The 19,367-nt window shown below is 50.7% G+C and overlaps 1 protein-coding gene across 1 annotated transcript; it reads left to right on the plus strand.

The window, feature by feature from the left end:
- Nucleotides 1-6,154: 6,154 nt before the first annotated feature.
- SERPING1 (serpin family G member 1) lies at nucleotides 6,155-19,323 on the plus strand. The gene is made up of 8 exons (NM_174821.3): nucleotides 6,155-6,195; nucleotides 6,627-6,704; nucleotides 7,711-8,128; nucleotides 10,286-10,420; nucleotides 12,482-12,685; nucleotides 12,868-13,007; nucleotides 17,717-17,918; nucleotides 18,866-19,323. The coding sequence occupies exons 2-8, from the start codon at nucleotides 6,651-6,653 to the stop codon at nucleotides 19,117-19,119; spliced, it is 1,407 nt and encodes a 468-aa protein (NP_777246.2). The 5' UTR covers nucleotides 6,155-6,195; nucleotides 6,627-6,650; the 3' UTR covers nucleotides 19,120-19,323.
- The last annotated feature ends 44 nt before the right edge of the window (nucleotides 19,324-19,367 follow it).

Here is a 19,367-nt window from a genome sequence, read left to right on the forward strand (position 1 = left end):
TATTTGGAACCAGTCTGTTGATCCATGTCCAGTTCTAACTGTTGTTTCCTGACCTGCATACAGATTTCTCAAGAGGCAGGTCAGGTGGTCTGGTATTCCCATGTCTTGAAGAATTTTCCACAGTTTCTTGTGATCCACACAGTCAAAGGCTTTGGCATAGTCAATAAAGCAGAAATAGATGTTTTTCTGGAACTCCCTTGCTTTTTCCATGATCCAGCAGATGTTGGCAATTTGATCTCTGGTTCCTCTGCCTTTTCTAAAACCAGCTTGAACATCAGGAAGTTCACGGTTCATGTATTGCTGAAGCCTGGCTTAGAGAATTTTGAGCATTACTTTACTAGCATGTGAGATGAGTGCAATTGTGCAGTAGTTTGAGCATTCTTTGGCATTGCCTTTCTTTAGGATTGGAATGAAAACTGACCTTTTCCAGTCCTGTGGCCATTGCTGAGTTTTCTAAATTTGTTGGCATATTGAGTGCAGCACTTTCATAGCATCATCTTTCAGGATTTGAGATAGCTCAACTGGAATTCCATCACCTCCACTAGCTTTGTTCGTAGTGATGCTTTCTAAGGCCCACTTGACTTCACATTCCAGGATATCTGGCTCTAGGTCAGTGATCACACCATCATGATTATCTGGGTCATGAAGATCTTTTTTGTACAGTTCTTCTGTGTACTCTTGCCACCTCTTCTTAATATCTTCTGCTTCTGTTAGGTCCATACCATTTCTGTCCTTTATTGAGCCCATCTTTGCATGAAATGTTCCCTTGGTATCTCTGATTTTCTTGAAGAGATCTCTAGTCTTTCCCATTCTGTTGTTTTCCTCTATTTCTTTGCATTGATTGCTGAGGAAGGCTTTCTTATCTCTCCTTGCTATCCTTTGGAACTCTGCATTCAGATGGGAATATCTTTCCTTTTCTCCTTTGCTTTTCGCTTTTCTTCTTTTCACAGCAATCTGTAAGGCCTCCCCAGACAGCCATTTGGCCTTTTTGCATTTCTTTTCCATGGGGATGGTCTTGATCCCTGCCTCCTGGACAATGTCACGAACCTCCGTCCATGGCTGGTGATACATGCATGCAGAGGAACACAGGCAGCCGTGAGGAGAATGAGGCACAGCGGCATGGAACGACATGGAACAATGTCTGTGACACTCAGATGAGACAAGAAATTATGGAAGAGTAATAATTATGTGTGTAAGAGGCAGATGTAACTTCACAATTAGAGAGTCTCTAAGAATACACTTGAAACTGTTACCCGAAGCTGTATCTGGAATAACTTTTCATTTTATAAATGTCTGGATTGTTTGAAAATTTTTACAAAGTACACATGTGATGTTGTAGTGGTAATTTTGAAAGAATAGTATAAAATTTCCTTGAAAGTGAAAGTGTTACTTGCTCAGTCATCTCAGACTCTCTGCAACCCATGAACTGTAGCCTGCCAGGACAGAGAATTCTTCTGTCGTGGAATTCTACAGGCAAGAATACTGGAGTGGGTAGCCATTGCCTTCTCCAGGGGATCTTTCCAACCCAGGAATTGAATCTGGGTCTCCTGCACTGTAGGTGGATTCTTTACCGTCTGAGCCACCAGGGAAGCCCATAAAATTTCCTTAGAAAGAAGTAAATGAGCCCATTTAGAATACTCATCGGGAGTCATAATACATTTTTGTTCCAATCAGAAAAGCTTTATTTTCCTTGACCTTCCAGGGTCTTCAAATAGGTTGTGAGTCAGGGTTTGGTGTGTGCTTCTCAGTAACTATTCGGACCTAACCCACGTCTTTGTCTTTCATTGCCAACCATGTCCTACCGGTTGACCGATGGAAGATGAAAATAGAGGGTTTTGTTTTATTTTATTGTGATAACAACAGGAGATCTAGTCTCTTAATTTTTTAATGTACATTGGTGTGGGCTGTAAGGACAGTGTTGTACAGCAGGTCTCTAGCTTGTTTACCTCTTTTTTTGGCTGTGGCTTCTGGGATTTTAGTTCCCTGACAAAGGATTGTCCCTGCACCCTCAGCAGTGAAAGCATGGAGTTCCACTGACTGGACCGCCAGGGAATTCCCAAGGGCTGTTCTTCTTACTTAACTGAAGTTTTATGCCTAGGGATCAATAATTCTCCATTCCCATCTCCCACCCAACTCTGGTAACTACCATTCCAGTCTCTGATGTTATGGATTTGACTACTCGAGGCATCGCGCGTGAGTGGAATCAGGCAATACCTGTCTATGTCTGGCTTCTGTCACTCAGCATCGTGTCCTCCAGGCCCACTCCTGTTGTCTCGTGTTACAGAATGTCCTTCCTTTTCACGGCTGAATATTCCTGCACTATATGTACACGTCACACGACGTGGGGCAGGAAACAGCCCACAGGGGGCAGCTTGGTGAGAAGATGTAAAGGGGTATCGGCTGCTAACCCTCACCCGGCCATCAGCCACGGCGGCCAACCCTGGCCTGCGCAGAGAAGACTACAGGAAACCAGAGACAGGCTCAGCCAGCGCTCCACCCGTCCTCACTAAGCACCACCCCCCACACAAGGGAGAGCCAGGGTAGGGGCCGGGCTGCCCCGGTGCCACTGTGGATGTTTCTCCCGACTCTTCCCCTCCAGGAAAAAAAAAAAAAACGAGTTAAAAAAGGAAAGCTAAGACACAGCCCTCAGAATGGCAGAAACATGCTTCCCACACAAATATGCAGCAAGACCATTAATGAGACAACCATCAGATTGACAGAGCAGGTTCAAAGAACAATGCAAGAAGCTGGTGTGTGTGTGTGTGTGTGTGTGTGCGCACACGCGCGCATGTGGTCGATTAGGCGGTGTGTTGCTGCACATACATAAGAGAGATGATTAGCTAAAAATCATACACGTCCTAGGTAAAGCTGTGCATCTGGTCTACCTGGCAGGGCTAATACAGAAGAGATGGTTTCCACCTCACTCGCCTCTCTGGCAGACAGAAAAGATTTGCATCTTATCCTTTTTTGGCAGGTCAACATCTGACATTACAGACCCTGGGCCCTGGTCCGTAGTAAATAAGAAATGAGGGACTTCCTTGGTGGCCCAGGGATTAAGACTCTGGGTTCCCAATGCAGGGGACCCGGGTTCAATCCCTGATCAGGGAACTAGATCCCACAGGCTCAATTAAGACCTGGTGCAACCAGATAAATAAATTAAAAAAAAAAAACAAAATTTTATTCTCCTTGAATGGTGTTCCTCAGCTAGGGTTCCGAAGAGAGGACTGAGACCTAATGCCCAAGACACTCTTTGTGCATAATCACAACCTCTCTGCGTCTGTAGTGATACTCGTGTGGCTTCTGTGAGTGAAACGAGGAAATAATCTTCCGAATGATTCTCTGTGTTCTGGGAGTCTGGTGACCCTGAGTCTTCTGCCCTAATCCTGGCTTTTGGGTAATTCTTCTTCCGAGGAGAAACCGCGGGCATGCAGGTTGTCAGAAAGCTTCACCCATAGCAGTTGGTACCTGAGGGTGGACCAGAGATGGGAAAAAAAAGATAAAACGCTTTACAGAAAGAGCTTCAGTGCGAACTTGAATTTATCCAACACCAGGAACCCCACAGGGAGGAGAAGCCGTGCACACACATGGAGGGGAAAGGGCCTCCTGTGAGCTTATCCATCCTCACCCATTGGAAGGGAAGGTTCTCATGACAGAGAAACCCTGGACTTGCTGAGCCACAGAAGCCCGAGAATACTAGAGTGAGTAGCTGTTCCCTTCTCCAGCGGATCTTCCCAACCCAGGGATTGAACCCAGGTCTCCCGCATTGCAGGTGGATGCTTTACCAGCTGAGCCACGAGGGAAGCACAAGAATACTGGAGTGGATAGCCTATGCCTTCTCCAGCGGATCTTTCAGACCCGGGAATCAAACCAGGATCTCCTGCATTACAGGTGGATTCTTTACCAACTGAGCTACGAGGGAAGCCATCCGATTGCCCACACTAAGGTAAACACCCTGCTTAAGTCAACCTCAGGCCATTCACAGTGGTAAAGGGCTTCAGCTTGGTTCCCAGTTTCATCGGGCAAGACAGTAGCCACAAAGCAGAGACACCGTTTAAATGTCCAGAAGAGATGCTTTGGCAAAGAGCTGGGACGTCCGGAGGAGCTTGGGAAGACCTCTGCGCCGGTCCTTGTCCGCCCTGAGACCCTGGTGCTCGGAGCTCCACGGTCCTGCCGCCGGACACAGGGTGTTCACTCTGCTGCCAGCCTCAGACGCGCTCATGTCCTGTGCCGGGAATCCACAGGGGTTAGCGCCGCGTCTGGAGCTCAGACAGACGTGGTCCACACCCTGGCTCTGTCACTAGCCGTGTGATGTCAGGTGAATCAAAAAATTTTCTGTTGAGTCTCGTTTTTTTTAATTAATTAATTGATTTTTGGTAGCTCTGGGTCTTCGTTGCTGTGCTCAGGCTTTCTCGAGTTGCGGCGAGCGGGGACTACCCTTCATTGTGGTGCATGGGTTTCTCACTGCGGTGGCTTTTCTGGCTCTGGGGCACAGGCTCTGGGCACATGGACTTCCGTACCTGCAGCATGGGGGCGGGGGCGCGGGGGGCAGGCCTCAGCAACTGTGGCACACAGGCCTAGCTGGAGGCACGTGGACTCTTCCCAGACTAGGGATCGAACCTGGGTCCCCTGCATTGGCAGGCAGATTCTTATCTACTACGCCACCCGGGAAGTCAGAGTCTCATTTTTTAAAATTCGTTTCACATGGAATTAATGTTAGCACCCATGTCGTAGATGTCATGAGCATTAATGAAAGGATGAAGGACGTGGCTTTCCACCAGCTTCTTTTTGTTCAGCTGTCTCCTATGTTCAGGTTGGCGCAGCTCGAGCCCGGGGGACAGAGGAGTATCACTGCCTGTACAGCTGTTGGCGGCCAGGGCTTGATGTAAAGGGACTTCCCTCCCACCCCCGACTTGGGAGGTTCCCCTGTGGCCCCAAGGAATGAGGACCTGAGAAGCCGGTACCGTCTTTGTGAGTCTTTCCCACGGATGCCCCCAGCAGCCCATAAGTGTTCTCTTGCCCCTGTTCCTGGTCGGCCCATTGGAACAGCAGCTCTGGTACTAGCAGCCAACTTTCCAGAATGTGCCAAACAGGACAGGCCTGGCAGTGACCCGACCACAGGCCATCAGAGCTGTATCAGGCCACCAGAGACCACCGTGTTTTGCAGAGGTAGGGTTGCCAGATTTAGCAAATAAGATGCAGAATGTCTAGTTAAATCTGAATTTCAGATAAACGTCCACAAAAAAAAATTTTTTTTTTAATGTAAGTAGGTCCTAATATTGCATGGGACATATTTTCAAAGAAACTTTTCTTTGTTTATCTGAAATTCAAATCTAATTGAGCTTCTTCCTGTATTTTACCTGGGAACCCTGGGAGGGAAGCTAGGTATGGAGAGGGAAAGCAACTTGCTCGGTTCACACACAAGCCAGGTCTCACAGTGGGGTCCATCGGCCCCCAGTCTCCAGCCTCCCACCCCTCGACACAGATACCCAGCTTTCTGGGTTGTTTTTTTTTCTTTCTGGTTTTGGTTTTGGTTTTCCCAGTTTTCTGTTTTTCATTAAGGTGAAAGCTTGCTGGACTGGGTGTCCCAGATTCCTTGCGTGTTACAGATAGGTAGAACCACGGACTCCAGGTAGCCAAGAAAAGAAGGGGAAACAGCCACGGAGGAGAGCAGGGGTGAAATCAGGACCTCAGGAGGTCCAGTTTAGGCTTTATCTTCAGGAGAAGGCTCACCAAGTGAGCCAGAGGCTCTTAGCTATTACATCAAATGGGCACCGCTGGGCCTCTTTCCAGGGCGTTCCTTTAGGGATCCAGTCCAAAGAGCAGTTCCAGGAAGGCAGCTTGCTGGTAAGCTGCAGGTCTGGGACATTTGGGGTCTGGGATGGCTCCATCACCGCCAGGTGCAGAGGGAGCAGGACGCCGGCTGTGCCCAGCTGAGATCTGCACCCCAGCTTCCCCAGCCGGGATCTCCAGGGGCTTTGAACTGAAATTCCAGGAGGGGGCTGGACCAAGTGGTCCGGCCCAGCCTGATTTACGGGAAACCACACCAGCCCTCTATCCGCCTTAATTTGTAACTGGGCAGTGTCCTGGGCCAACCAATAGCTACGACCGAACCCCCACCCATCGCAGCCTCCCTAACCCTGGGGGACTAGCCGCTGAGTCGGCCGAGGCAGCGCAGCGATCGGAACTTAGGAGCAGGTTTGTGCTGGCGGATGGGGGTTTGGGGAGGAAGGCGGTCTCCCGTCCTCACTTCCCTCCCTCCCGCAGGCCCCCCTGTCTCTGCGGCCTCTGGGCGTCGCCGGTGCCCCTTCCCTCCCCTCCCCTCCCCCGGCCCCCTCCGACCGCCCCCCTCCCCGCCCGGCCTCATTGTTGAGCTGCAGCGGGACCCTCTAGATGGAGCAGGTGGACCAGCCCCCGGGCCTGGGAGGGGGCTGGGACGAGGGGCCAGCCGAGCCGGGAAAGGGACGCGGTCTGGGAACAACAAAACAGGGGGAGGCGCCGGGAGGAGGCGCCCGGGCGGGAGGCGGGAGGGGGCGTTGAATGGGGGCGGGCTCCGTGGGGGTGGGCGTGCGGGGGGGCCCCCAGACCCCAGGCTCCGAGCTGGCACCCGAAGCGGGCTGACCCTGCAGGTCCGGGCTGAAGTCGCCTCCCAGATGGCCTCCAGGCTGACCCCGCTGACCCTCCTGCTGCTGCTGCTGCTGGCTGGGGTGAGTGACCCCTGCGCGGGCCAGGCGGGAGCAGGGCTGAGGTTAACCCTTCTGGCTCCGGGGAATTCGAGAGCTCCTCCTGAGATCGACACCAGGGGTCCTCCCACCAGAGTTGAGTACACAGCTTGGAAAGAGCAAGGACTCAGACCCACCTAGGGTCTAATCCTGCCTGGCCCGCCACCCCGTACCCGCTGTGGTGGCCCGGAGCCTGGTACTTAGGCGAGCTGACCAGCCCTGCTGCACAAGGTGGAGAATAAAGCAGAAAGGCGAAGGAGATGGACAGCATTTTGAAACTAAAAAGCAAGAGCTCCTCGTGGAAACCTGAGCTGCGGGGTGAGGGTGGGAAGGCTCCCCCCAGTGGTGCCGGAGGTCAGGGGTAAGGGGTGAGACAGGGAGAAAGGGGGGTGTTTGCCTTGGCTTGTGCATTCGGTGGGTGTGTGCGGAAGTTGACTTTAGCATTGCCCTTTGAGATGGATCAGATAATGTGGTGGTGATCAAGGCATCTGGAAGCAGAGACCCAAGTCTGACCCCTAGTTTTTCCTCCAGCTTCTCTTAAGACCCTGTGCTAGTTGCTGAATTTGTCTCAGTTATTGGCTTCTTTTATCAGTTAAATGGGATAATGCGGGCTTTCTCTGAAGCAATCCATGGTGAGGCTCCAGGGCAGGCCCCTGTCCTACCAAGCTTTGCCAGGAACAATTCTCTGGTATCCCACCTTTGATGCTCTGGCGGCTCAGTGGTAAAGAATCCACCTGCCAATGCAGGAGACGCGGGTTCAATCCCTGGGTTGGGAAGATCCCCTGGAGCAGGAAATGGCAACCCACTCCAGTGTTCTTGCCTGGGAAATCCCACGGACAGAGGAGCCTGGTGGGCTACAGTCCATGGGGTCGCAAAGAGTCGGACAGACTTAGCAACCAAGCAACCCATCCCACCTTCTCTTTGAGTGTTTGTGTTTAAAGGGGACTGTGCCTCATAATGAAAGAAAGAAAGAAAGTCTCTTGAACCACAGGACAGAGTCACCTCAGATATGATCGTCGGCCCAGGGAACTTACAAGAAGGGGAAAGTGAAGGAGACAGCCAGAAAGGAGGTATTCTCGATGGTGAGTCCATTCAAGGCAACGAGGACTCTCCCACCTTGCCGATAACTAACCTGACCGTCGTGCCAGCCACTGTCACCAAGCCCTTCAGCCAGCCTGCCACTGAACCGGTCCAATCAACTATCCAGCCCACTGCTGAGCCCTTCTGCCTGGCGCCCGTCACCTCCTGCTCTGACTCGGAGATCCGCTCAGCAGAGGCGGTGCTGGGGGAGGCTTTGACAGACTTCTCCCTGAGGCTCTACCAGGACTTCTCAGTGTTGAAGAAGAGGGAGACCAACTTCATCTTTTCCCCCTTCAGCATTGCCAGCCTCCTCACCCAAATCCTGCTTGGTAAGAACCCGAGTTCTCTCCAGCTCCTGTGTTTGACGTTCCCTTGAGGCAGGGTCCCTGATAGCTCAGTTGATAAAGAATCCGCCTGCAATGCAGAAGACCCAGGTTTGATTCCTGGGTCGGGATGATCCGCTGAACAAGCGATAGGCTACCCACTCCAGTGTTCTTGGACTCCCCTGGTGGCTCAGCTGGTAAAGAATCCACCTGTAGGGAGACCTGGGTTCAATCCCTGGGTTGGGACGATACCCTGGAGAAAGGAAAGTCTACCCACTCCAGTATTCTGGCCTGGAGAATTCCACGGACTGTATAGTCCATGGGGTCACAAAGAGTCAGACATGACTGAGTGACTTTCACTTTCACTCACTGAGGCAGGGTAGGTATCTGGATATAGATACAGCTATGCCAAAGGAAGGAAGCTGTGAAAATGGGCTGCGTTGGGGGTGGGAATCTTTTTATTCTGGAACTTACATTTATTCTTTCATTTAACAATCATTTAATAGGCACTACTTATAATAAAGGGCTTCCCAGGTGGCTCAGTGGTAAAGAATCTGCCCGCCATTGCAGGAGACATGGGTTCAATCCCTGGGTCAGGAAGATCCCCTGGAGGAGGAAATGGCAACCCACTCCAGTATTCTTGCCTGGAGAGTTCCATGGACAGAGGAGCCTGGCAGGCTACAGTCCACGGGGTCTCAAAGAGTCAGACACGTCTTAGTGACTGAGCATGGCTTATAAAATCCTATGACCTGTGCAAGAGCATGTAAATAAGGTTGCAGCCCATCCATCATGGTTCAGGGTAAGACCATAAGGAAACGACAAGAGAGGGACATAGAGTAGAACCATAACAAAGCTGCTTTTCAGCTATGTGAGCTTGGGTGGATCACTTAACTTCTCTGAGCCTGAGTCCTCTGTGTAAAATGGAAATGGTTGTGAAAGTGAAAAGTGAAAGTGAAGTTGCTCAGTCGTGTCTGACTCTTTGCGACCCCATGGATTGTAGTCTACCAGGCTCCTCAGTCCCTGGAATTTTCCAGGCAAGAGTACTGGAATGGGGTGCCGTATCCTTCTCCAGGGGATCTATCCAACTCAGGGATCGTCTCCCGCATGGCAGGCAGACGCTTTACCATCTGAGCCACCCTTAAAAAAAGAAAAATTAGCCAGATAGCCCAGTGCCTAATGTGGCAGGAGGTCAAAAAAGTGTTAATCCCTCCACTTCCCTGAAAGACCACTGTCAAGTCCCCTGGGGTAATTTACCCTAGAAATGGCACAAAAAAGTGCTCCAGGCAATGGAAACAGCTGTTGCTCCAAAGGGGAATTCCAGGAAGGCTACTGCAGCCAATACAGTGAGGAACAGGGGAACCTTTCAACTAGAGTCCCAGAATCCTAACGTCCCTGGCCTGTATCCGATAGATGCCAGCAGCACCCCACACCTCCAGGTGTGACACCCAGAATGTCTCCACATGCGGCCAAGTGTCCCCTGGGATGCACATTTCGTTTGATTGGTTTCAGTTAATTTTGTTATTGCCCCTCCCCCAAAACTGGCTTGAATTTTTTGTCCACCCTCCAGTTATGAACTCCATGATCTTAAAATGAGTAGATTACTTCCTCTCTTAAACCTCAGTTTTCTCATCTGCATAATGGGGATAGTAACTGTCCTTACATAAAAGGGTTACAGTGAAGATTCAAAGAGATACTATGGGAGAAGCACCTACGATGCCTGGAACAAAGTGAGTGCTTGCTGAATTCTATTACTACCCAGAAGGTGTGGACAATCAGTATTTAATGATGAACAAGGGAAAGGGAATTGGGCATCTTTTATGAGTCTCTGCTCTCTCTTCTTAATGACGAGCTAGTGTCCCTGGTTACAGGCTGAACCTTTGTAAACCCGAACCGACTAAATAAGAGGTTGTGTGGGACAGGTGGTGACTGGACCAGGCTTTGGGTGACAAGTGGTATTAAAATTAGGTAGGAAAATGCAGGAAGGGAATATTTAGTCCTAGAAAATTCTGGATTGTTCATAATTCCCCCACCCTTCTCTTTCTGACATGTGTTGTCTTTGAAACCATTTCTGGCTCTGATGATACGGGGTTAACCCCCCAGCCCCACCATTGCAGCCTGGTCTCTTAACCCTGGCCCCCCTCCGCTCTCTGCTCTTGGCTGCAGGGGCTGGAGGAGAAACCAGGGTCAGCCTGGAGCGCCTCCTCTCTTACCCCCAGAACTTCAGCTGTGTCCACCACGCCCTGAGGGCCTTCATGTCCGAAGGTTTCACCTCGTTCTCTCAGATCTTCCACAGCTCAGGTGAGTGTTAGGGGGAAGGACAGCAGGGGCTGAGCTGGGCCCTCAGGATTTGAGTGGGTGCCTAGCACTGGGGATGGAGGAGGAAATGACAGCCCACTCCAGGATACTTGCCTGGAGAATCCCATGGGCAGAGGAGCCTGGCAGGCTACAGTCCGTGGGGTTGCAAGAGCAGGACATGACTGAGTGACTAAACGATCCATCTGTAGCACTGGGGAAAGAGAGGACAGAGGGAATGTTAGAACCAGAAGCCGGGGGGGAGGGGTTGGGGGGGTGAGGGTGGGGGTGGGTGGGGAGGCATGCAGAGCAGGGCGGGGCCTGAGAAACACCAGGTGGCTCCTGGGTGCCAGATAGGTGCCCAGGTGAGATCGTGGGCAAGTCATTTGCAGTCATCAATTTCATCAAAGTAAGAACAGTCCTCTGCATTCAGGAGCAGGGAGGGCTGGAGGGCTGGAGGGCTCTAGGCGTGAAATAGACCAAACCATGTCAGTCTGGGGATGCCCGGGGGGCCCAGTGCTGAAGACTCTGACCTTTCACTGGCCGAGTTCAGGTTTGAGCCTTGTTGGGGAACTAAGATCCCGCCAGCTGTGAGGCCAAAAAACAGAGAAAGTGTGTGAACCAGGGTCAGGGGGTCTTGGGCCTCCTGTTCTTTGTGTGTTTGTTACATGAATTTGTTGCCATTTACGCATGTTGCATTATTAGGTGAGGTGATCAGAGCAGTCAGTGGTAAAGAATCCACCTGCCAATGCAGGAGACATGGGTTCGATCCATGGGTCGGAAAGATCCCCCTGGAGGAGGAAAGGGCAACCCACCCTGGGATTCTTGCCCGGAAAATTCCACGGACAGAGGAGCCTGGCGGGCTACAGTCCATGGGGTTGCAAAAGAGGCGGACGTGACTTAGCAATTAAACGATAACAACAACATCAGAGCAATAAGCTTCCAAAATGATCTAATGCAGTTCGTTCAGATTTTGTTCCCCAGAGCCCGAGGTTTCTGCAGAACTGCTGCAGGTGGGAGTGGGAGTGAGGGAGGCTGAGGGGAGGGGGCTGGGTGGGGGAGGGGATGGGGGTGGGGGGTGGGGCAGCACTTTCTGTGAGACCGGATGGATCCAGGTGGGCTCTGAACTCCCACCCAGCCTCAACCAGAGCCCTTTAGTGTTGTGGGCTTCAGACATGACTACATTTGAAACCTCAGTTCTCCTGAGCTTAAAAATTACAGGTTTAGTGTGATCCACTTTTAAACTGGGGAAAAAAATTCTGTCTTTTTTTTAACTGTAAAAGCAATACTCATTCATTGTTAAAAAAAAAAAAAAAAAAAACACTGAGAAAATATTGGAATTCCCTGGCCATCCACTTGTTAGAACTCCACGCTTCCACTGCAGGCAGCACAGGTTCAATCCCTGGTCCGGGAACTAAGAGCCTGTGTGCTGCTCTGCGTGGCCAAAAAAAATAAACGAGAAAATATGGGGAAGAAAAAAGAAGGAAAGAAAGAAAACTCATCTTAAAAAAAAATAAAAAAACTTCTTTTAGAGATGGGAAAATTATGACTCAGAGGGGTTCAAGAAACTTTGCCTTTTTTACTCATTTGCTATAAATCGAATTTATCCTCTGTCTTGCTAGGTTGGCAGAAAACACAGCTGCAGTCAATATTTAGTATTTAGTTCAGGAAAATTTTTTGTTTCAAACACTTTTTTTCTCTAGTAGGCCTGGGTTTTGGAGAGCAAAACCCAGAAAGTCCTGTTACAACCTTCCACTGAGACTAGAAAGCAGTCTGAATGAAGGGAAGAAAAGAAGAAAAATACGGGCAAATGCAAGCTAAGATCTCAAAGAGCTGCCTTGCTGAGCCACGGCCGCCCAGCAGTAGAGGCCTGGGACAGGGCCTCCTGCTCTCAGCTCAGGGTCTGGGCTACGGAGCGTCTGTCAGAGGAGGGGCTGCAGCCCTGCTCCACACCGCGTTCATGGGGTAGAAGCCAGCTCCCTCTGCAGGGCTACTCCCGGAAGAGGAGAGGATGTCCCGGATCTCGAGCCTGCGTCTCTCACCCGACCCTCCTCCCCATCCCTGCAGACCTGACCATCAAGGACACCTTCGCCGAGGCCTCTCAGAGGCTCTATGGCAGCAGCCCGAGACCCCTGGGAAATGACAGCACAGCCAGCTTGGAGCTTATCAATGACTGGGTGGCCAAGAAGACCAACCTCAGGATCAGGCGGCTGCTGGACAGCCTGCCTGAGGACACCCGCCTCATCCTCCTCAACGCTGTCGCCCTGAGCGGTAAGGGGGAGTCTCCCCATCCTGAGATCTTCCTTCCCTTCCTGGTTTGAAACCCACTCAACCCCAAGCTCCACCCCTGGATCCCTGGTACCTGCCCCACCCCGTGCCCACAGAGCATTTAACTCCCTTTCCTCCGGTCCCCACACGCCTTAGAGTCACCCTCCCCCTGCTCTTCCCTCTAGCCAAGTGGAAGATAGCCTTTGATAAAGGCAGAACAAGCACAAAGCCCTTTCACCTCAAATCCTCTGCCATCAAAGTGCCCATGATGAACAGCAAGAAGTACCCTGTGGCCTCTTTCACAGACCGGACTCTGAACGCCCGGGTGAGTTCTTGGCCCTCCCCACTCCTGTCTCAGAGCCTCTCGCGCGTCCTGACTTCCTTTCTGCTCTGGCTCCATTGGTGTGGGGCGCACCCTTCCACTGAAAACCCATCTTCTGTCCTGCTTCCATCTCTGTTTCCACCCTATCTTTTCTCCTTCTCCCCCTCTCCAGCCTGGGCCAAGGGAGGCATTATATATTTGAGGTTGGAAAGCAAGATTCTAGTTTCCTCCTGCGTCTCTACTGCGTCAAATGGCAAAACGTGAGTCGTGTTCCTGTTCTGTGTCTTGGTTTCTCTTCCCAGTCAACCCACCAGTAGACCCTGCTTGCTTAGGAACTCCTGTGTGTGTCCCGGTGTACGCATGCATCTGTGTACATATGTGTGCACACGTCTGGGTATATCCATGTGTTCATGTATGTAGTAAATGCATGCGTGTGCATGTGTTAAATGGCTTAAGTTCCTTGGCAGAAATTGAACAGTATGATTTCAGTGAATGAAGAGGGAAGGAAGAGAGACCAGATGTTTTCTTGGTTTTCTTCCTTATGTTGTTATTTATTTCTTTCTTAAACTTTTTATTTTGTCTTGGTGTACAGCCAGTTAGGGCTTCCCAGATGGCTCAGTGGTAAAGAATCTGCCTACCAATCCTGGAGATGCAGGAGATGTGGGTTTGATCCCTGGGTCGGGAAGATCCCCTGGAAAAGAAAATGGCAACCCACTCCAGTATTCTTGCCTGGAAAATTCCATAGACATAGGAGCCTGGTGGGCCACAGTCCATGAGGTCACAAAGAGTCGGACAGGACTGAGCACACACGCACACATGCACACACTCATAGCCGGTTAAACAATGCTGTGATAGTTTCAGGCGAACAGTGAAGGGACTCAGCCCTACGTGTGCGTGCACCCTCTCCCCCAAACCCCCTCCCTTCCAGGCTGCCACGTAACCCTGAACAGAGTTCCTTGTGCTGCACAGCAGGTCGCTGTTGGTTTCCCATTTTAAATATAGCGCCGTGCACATGAGTGACCAGATATTTCTGCCTTGTTAAGGTAGCAGGGCACAGACCTATGAGACAGGGAACAGCAGGAGATGCCCAGTGATGCGGGGTCAGGCTGAGAAAGACAGGACCTGTTCTGGAACATGCCAGGGCTGTTTCCACCCTGGAAGCTTTCCTACCCTTTCCCTCTGCTGGACCCTCTGCAGGCAGATTGTCACATACCTTGTTCCTCTGGCTCATCTGGTGTCAGCTAAAAGGTCAGCTAGGTGGAGGAGACCTCCCCCTGCTTAAAGTCGCCTCCTCCTCACCCTGTCTTATTCCTAATAATGTTTTGTTACTAATATATCCATGGACTGTATTGTCTTTGTGTTGTTCAGTTGCTAAGTCGTGCCCAGCTCTTTGTGACCCTATTGACTTCAGCACGCCAGGCTTCCCTGTCCTTCACTGTCTCCCAGAGTTTGCTCGAACTCGTGTCCATTGAGTTGGTGATGCCATCGAACCATCTCATCTTCTGTCACCCCCTTCTCCTTCTGCCCTCAATCTTCCCCAGCAGTCTGCCCTTTGCATCAGGTGGCCAAAGTATTGGAGCTTCAGCTTTAGCATCAGTCCTCCCAATGAATATTCAGGGTTGATTTCCTTTAGGATGGACTGGTTGGATCTCCTTGCTGTCAGAAGGACTCTCAGGAGTCTTCCCCAGCACCACAGTTCAAAAGCAGGGTTCTTACCACTATCTGAATTACGTTGTCTATTTGCCTATTTAATTGCAGTCTTGTCTATCTCTCTGAGATTTTGTGATCAGAGACTTTCTCTCTCTTTTCCCTACAATATCTGAGGGCCGAGAGCAATGCCACATATAATAAGTGCTCATTATGTTTGCTGAATAAACGAATGTTCAATGGAAGATGCTAAAGGGAGCAACTCACTCAGAATGAGTGGCTAGGAAGATGTCACAGAAGCGGCTGCTTTTGACCACTCTTAACCACCCATGCCCTTCTCCACGTCTCCATCCATCCACCCCCACCCAATGGCTTTCAGTATTGCCAACTGTTTAACAGAACCAGAATACGTGTGCAAGGCAGAGAGCGTGAGGATGCCGGGCAGGCTTGGGCCATCACTCTAACTCACAGTATTTGCGGGGAGAGTATCAGGGTGAGGGATTTTTAATGACAAAGGAGGAGGGTTTTTATGCAACCCCCCTCCCACTCTTTGGGTTTGGCCAGGTGACTTAGCCGGTAAAGAATCCACCTGCAAGGCAGGAGGCCTGGGTTTGATCCCTAGATTGGGAAGATGCCCTGGAGAAGGAAATGGCAGCCCACTCCAGTGTTCTTGCCTAGAGAATCCCATGGACAGAGGAGCCTGGCGGGCTGCAGTCCACGCGGTCGCAAACAGTCGGAGACGACTGAGCGACTAACGCTTTCACTTCCACTTTCCCCACTCTTTACAGTTCCATGGGTTTTAAACAAATACTTTATTTGATATGGGCGTCCCTGTGGCTCAGCTGGTAAAGAATCCGCCTGCAATACGGGAGACGTGGGTTCGATCCCTGGGTTGGGAAGACCTCCTGGAGAAGGGAAAGGCTGCCCACTCCAGTATTCTGGCCTGGAGAATCCCATGCACTGTATAGAGTCCATGGAGAAGAGTATAGAGTCTTGGAGAAGACTCTTGAGAGTCCCTTGGACTGCAAAGAGATCAAACCAGTTAATCCTAAAGGAAATCAGTCCTGAATATTCATTGGAAGGACTGATGCTGAAACTGAACCGCCAATTCTTTGGCCACCTGATGTGAAGAACTGACTCACTGGAAAAGACCCTGATGCTGGGAAAGAGTGAAGGCGGGAGGAGAAGGGGACAACAGAGGATGAGATGGTTGGATGGTATCACGAACTCAATGGACATGAGTTTGAGCAAGCTCCAGGAGTTGGTGATGGATATGGAGGCCTAGTGTGCTGCAGTCGGTGGGGTCACAAAGAGTTGGATATGACTGAGTTGACTTTCACTTCACTTCACTTATTTGATGTGGTCACATTATAAATTCAAAATCAAAGTTTTACTTAAGCTTTTAAATTTTTAGCTGAAGTTGCTACATTATTAATCATAATTTTTTATAAAACACTTTCATTTGTTCTTTAATTAAACCACATTGACCAGATTAAACTCCTTTAAGCCATTGTTTCATTTACAAATATGGTTAATTAATCTTCCCCTAAGCATTATGAGCTTATATACTTTATAAATATACTTCGTACATTTGGCATACTTGATTTTCTTTTTTAACATGTTAAATACTTGACTGGACAGAATCACACCCCTGTTTGTCCATATCTTGTGGCACCTGAAGCCCACTTATGAAAATTAAATCTGAAGAGTAAATCAACTTTCAATCAACATCTCAACTTTATTCTCAAACCGAATGCACCTATCCTACCCCTCTTTGTCCAAAAGCATGAAGCTAGCATGTCTGACTCTTAAAAATTATACACGCTATTTTAAATAACAAACACAGATTACTCTGAACTTATCACCCAGCGTTCATACTATAGAATTGCTTTATTCTGTCATTCCCATACTTCGTTCTAAATTTTCCTGGGATTTAAGGAGTATTTCCCCAACGAAGGGGGTTAGATTTACCAACTCAAGTACGCTAGGGTTACTAGCTGGAAATTTCAAGGCCAGAGCGTGGTGATTTTGGTCAGACAGGCGAGGCCCATACCAGGATGTGGAGGGCGCAGCGTCCGGCCAGCACCCCGTGCAGCCCCTCTGCCGACAGCGCCCGAGTGGCCGTGCTCGCCCCGTGATACAGCAGTGTGCAACCTGCTTCTTCTGGGCCAGTTTTTCAAATTCCAACAACTGACTGGTTTCAGTTAACGTCTTCATCGCCCAGTTGAGTTCTGCATTCTAGATTATTCTTGTCCATCTCTCAGCCTCGACCTTAATGCCATTTCAGTGATAGTCTCTTCTGTCCTCTCCATCTGGGGTTCCCTTCTTGGCACTACTGACACTTTGGGTCAGTGATTCTTCGTATAAGGCGCTGTCCCCGGCCCTGCAGGACTTAGGAGCGACCCTGACTTCTACCCACTAGACGCCAGTAGCACTCTGAGCGCCCGTTTCTGCCAGCTCTGAGCGTTACCAAACGTCACTGGGGGCAAATCATCCCGAGTTGAGAACACTCGTGTATTGCACTTGTGGCTCCTGTACTTCTCTCCGACTTTTGTCTGGCCGCCAGTTCTAAGTCTTTCTACCGGCAAACTGCAAAGGTAGGCTGGGATCAGCTTGTATACCATGTTGAATGCCAGACCAGGAGGTTTATACCTACCCTCACAGGCAGGGAAAAGCCATCCAAAGTCTTTGAAAGGACAGACCCGATAACTCTGATGGTACATCATGTGCTTTCTGCACTTTATGCACAACATACGTGAAAGGAACTGGGCTCAGAGGTCCCATTGCTTGCCTGGATCGCACAGCTCATCAGTGGCAGAGTATGGGTGTGACCTTCAGCCTGTGAAATCAGAAACTCTAGCTCATTTCTCTGTGTCTCACCAGCACAGGGCGAGACCAGCGCTGTTTGCCTACCTGGCCACCCCATCTTGTGGCAAAGCCTGCGAGCCTAGTTCTGGCTCCTTCCTGAAACAGTACAGACTGGAGACCAGCCTCGGGTCCCAGAAGGTAGGGGCCAGGAGAGAGCAGGGCAGGAAGACTGATAAGGTGCGTCTCTTCCTCTCCAGGTGGGCCGCCTGCAGCTGTCTCACAACCTCAGCTTTGTGATCCTGGTGCCCCAGACCGTGAAACACCATCTCCAAGACCTGGAGCAGGCTCTCAGCACCGCCGTCTTCAAAGCTGTCATAAAGAAGCTGGAGATGACCAAGTTCCATCCCACTCACCTGACGATGCCTCGCATCAAAGTGCAGAGCAGTCAGGACATGCTGGGTGAGTCCTGGCAGCCCCGGATTGATCCTAGGCCCCCAGAGGAGAAGAGGTTGTGTGTGTGGGGGGATGGGCCTTAAAATGTGGTCAACACTGTCTTGAGTGTTTTTCACATCCATCGTCTCAGGTTGGGCTTCCCAAGTGGCTCAGTGGTAAGGAATCTGCCTGCCAATGCAGGAGATGCAGGAGACCCGGGTTCGATCCCTGGGTCAGGAAGATCCCCTGGAGGAAGAAATGGCAACCTACTCCAGGATTCTTGCCTGGAGAATCCCATGGGCAGAGGAGCCTGGGGGGCTACAGTCCATGGGGTCACACAGAGTCGGATGACTGAGCAACTGAAGACAAATGCGTGCCATACATATCCCTTCGTTTTCTTTTATCAAACTTGGTCTCCTAATAGATGATCTCATTTCCTGATCTCGTTTCACGCCCTGGTACGTGATGTCATTTGAGAACGAACGTCCTCCTTCTGATTCGTCACCTCGTTTCCAAGATCCTTGTTGATGAGGAAGCCGAGGCATCACTTGTCAGGGTTTTGGGGGGCTTGTGGCCAGGCCTCTGACCACTTGAGAGGAAGTGGTGACTGGAGTGAAGATGGGCCCACGGATTAAGGAGCCCACGAACGGGACTGGAAGGCACACTGTAGTGTGATTACAATTTGATAACCAAGGAAGAGGAGGAGAAAGAGAGGGTTGGAACTTGGGATCAGCCCAGGAAATCAGGATCCACGTCTCCAACTGCTGAGGTTTCCGTGCTGGTCTTTTTTGGTTTTGTTTCTTAACGTAATATTTTAATTTTAAAAGTACTTTAAATGACTATTTTTTACATTTCACTTTTTATAGTTTTTAGAGGTTGCTTTCCGTTCACAGCGTCTGCTGAACGCGGGCTGCGTCCCCGTGTTGACAGTCGTGCAGGCCTCTGACGCGTTGTTTCCCCCGTCTGCGCCCTAGATTACTTTGACTTCATCTACGACGTCAACCTGTGCGGGCTGACGGAGGACCCAGACGTGCAGGTGTCTGGGATCCGGCACCAGGCCACCCTGGAGCTGACGGAGAGCGGGGTGGAGGCGACTGCGGCCTCGGTCGTCTCCGTGGCCCGCAACTTGCTGCTCTTCGAAGTGCAGCAGCCCTTCCTCTTCCTGCTCTGGGACCAGCAGCACAAGTTCCCGGTCTTCATGGGTCGGGTGTACGACCCCAAGGGCTGAGCCCGCCCCGGGGCCTCAGCTCACCTAGCTGCAGCCCGCTCTGCACTTGCCCCTCCCCACCTCCCACCTCAGGCCTGCCTCCACCCGAAGGGCTCCCCTGGGGTCCTTCCCTCCTCCCTTACCGTGACCCCTCCAAAGCACTTTTTGCCACCTTCTCTGGTACAGATACAGCGGACTTCACAAATAAAACCTGGCAAACCGTGACTTTCTCTGTCATTGTCTTTCAATTTTACAGGACGAGGGCCTCC

The sequence above is a fragment of the Bos taurus genome, chromosome 15, assembly GCF_002263795.3.
Source record: "Bos taurus isolate L1 Dominette 01449 registration number 42190680 breed Hereford chromosome 15, ARS-UCD2.0, whole genome shotgun sequence".
Lineage (NCBI taxonomy): Eukaryota > Metazoa > Chordata > Mammalia > Artiodactyla > Bovidae > Bos > Bos taurus.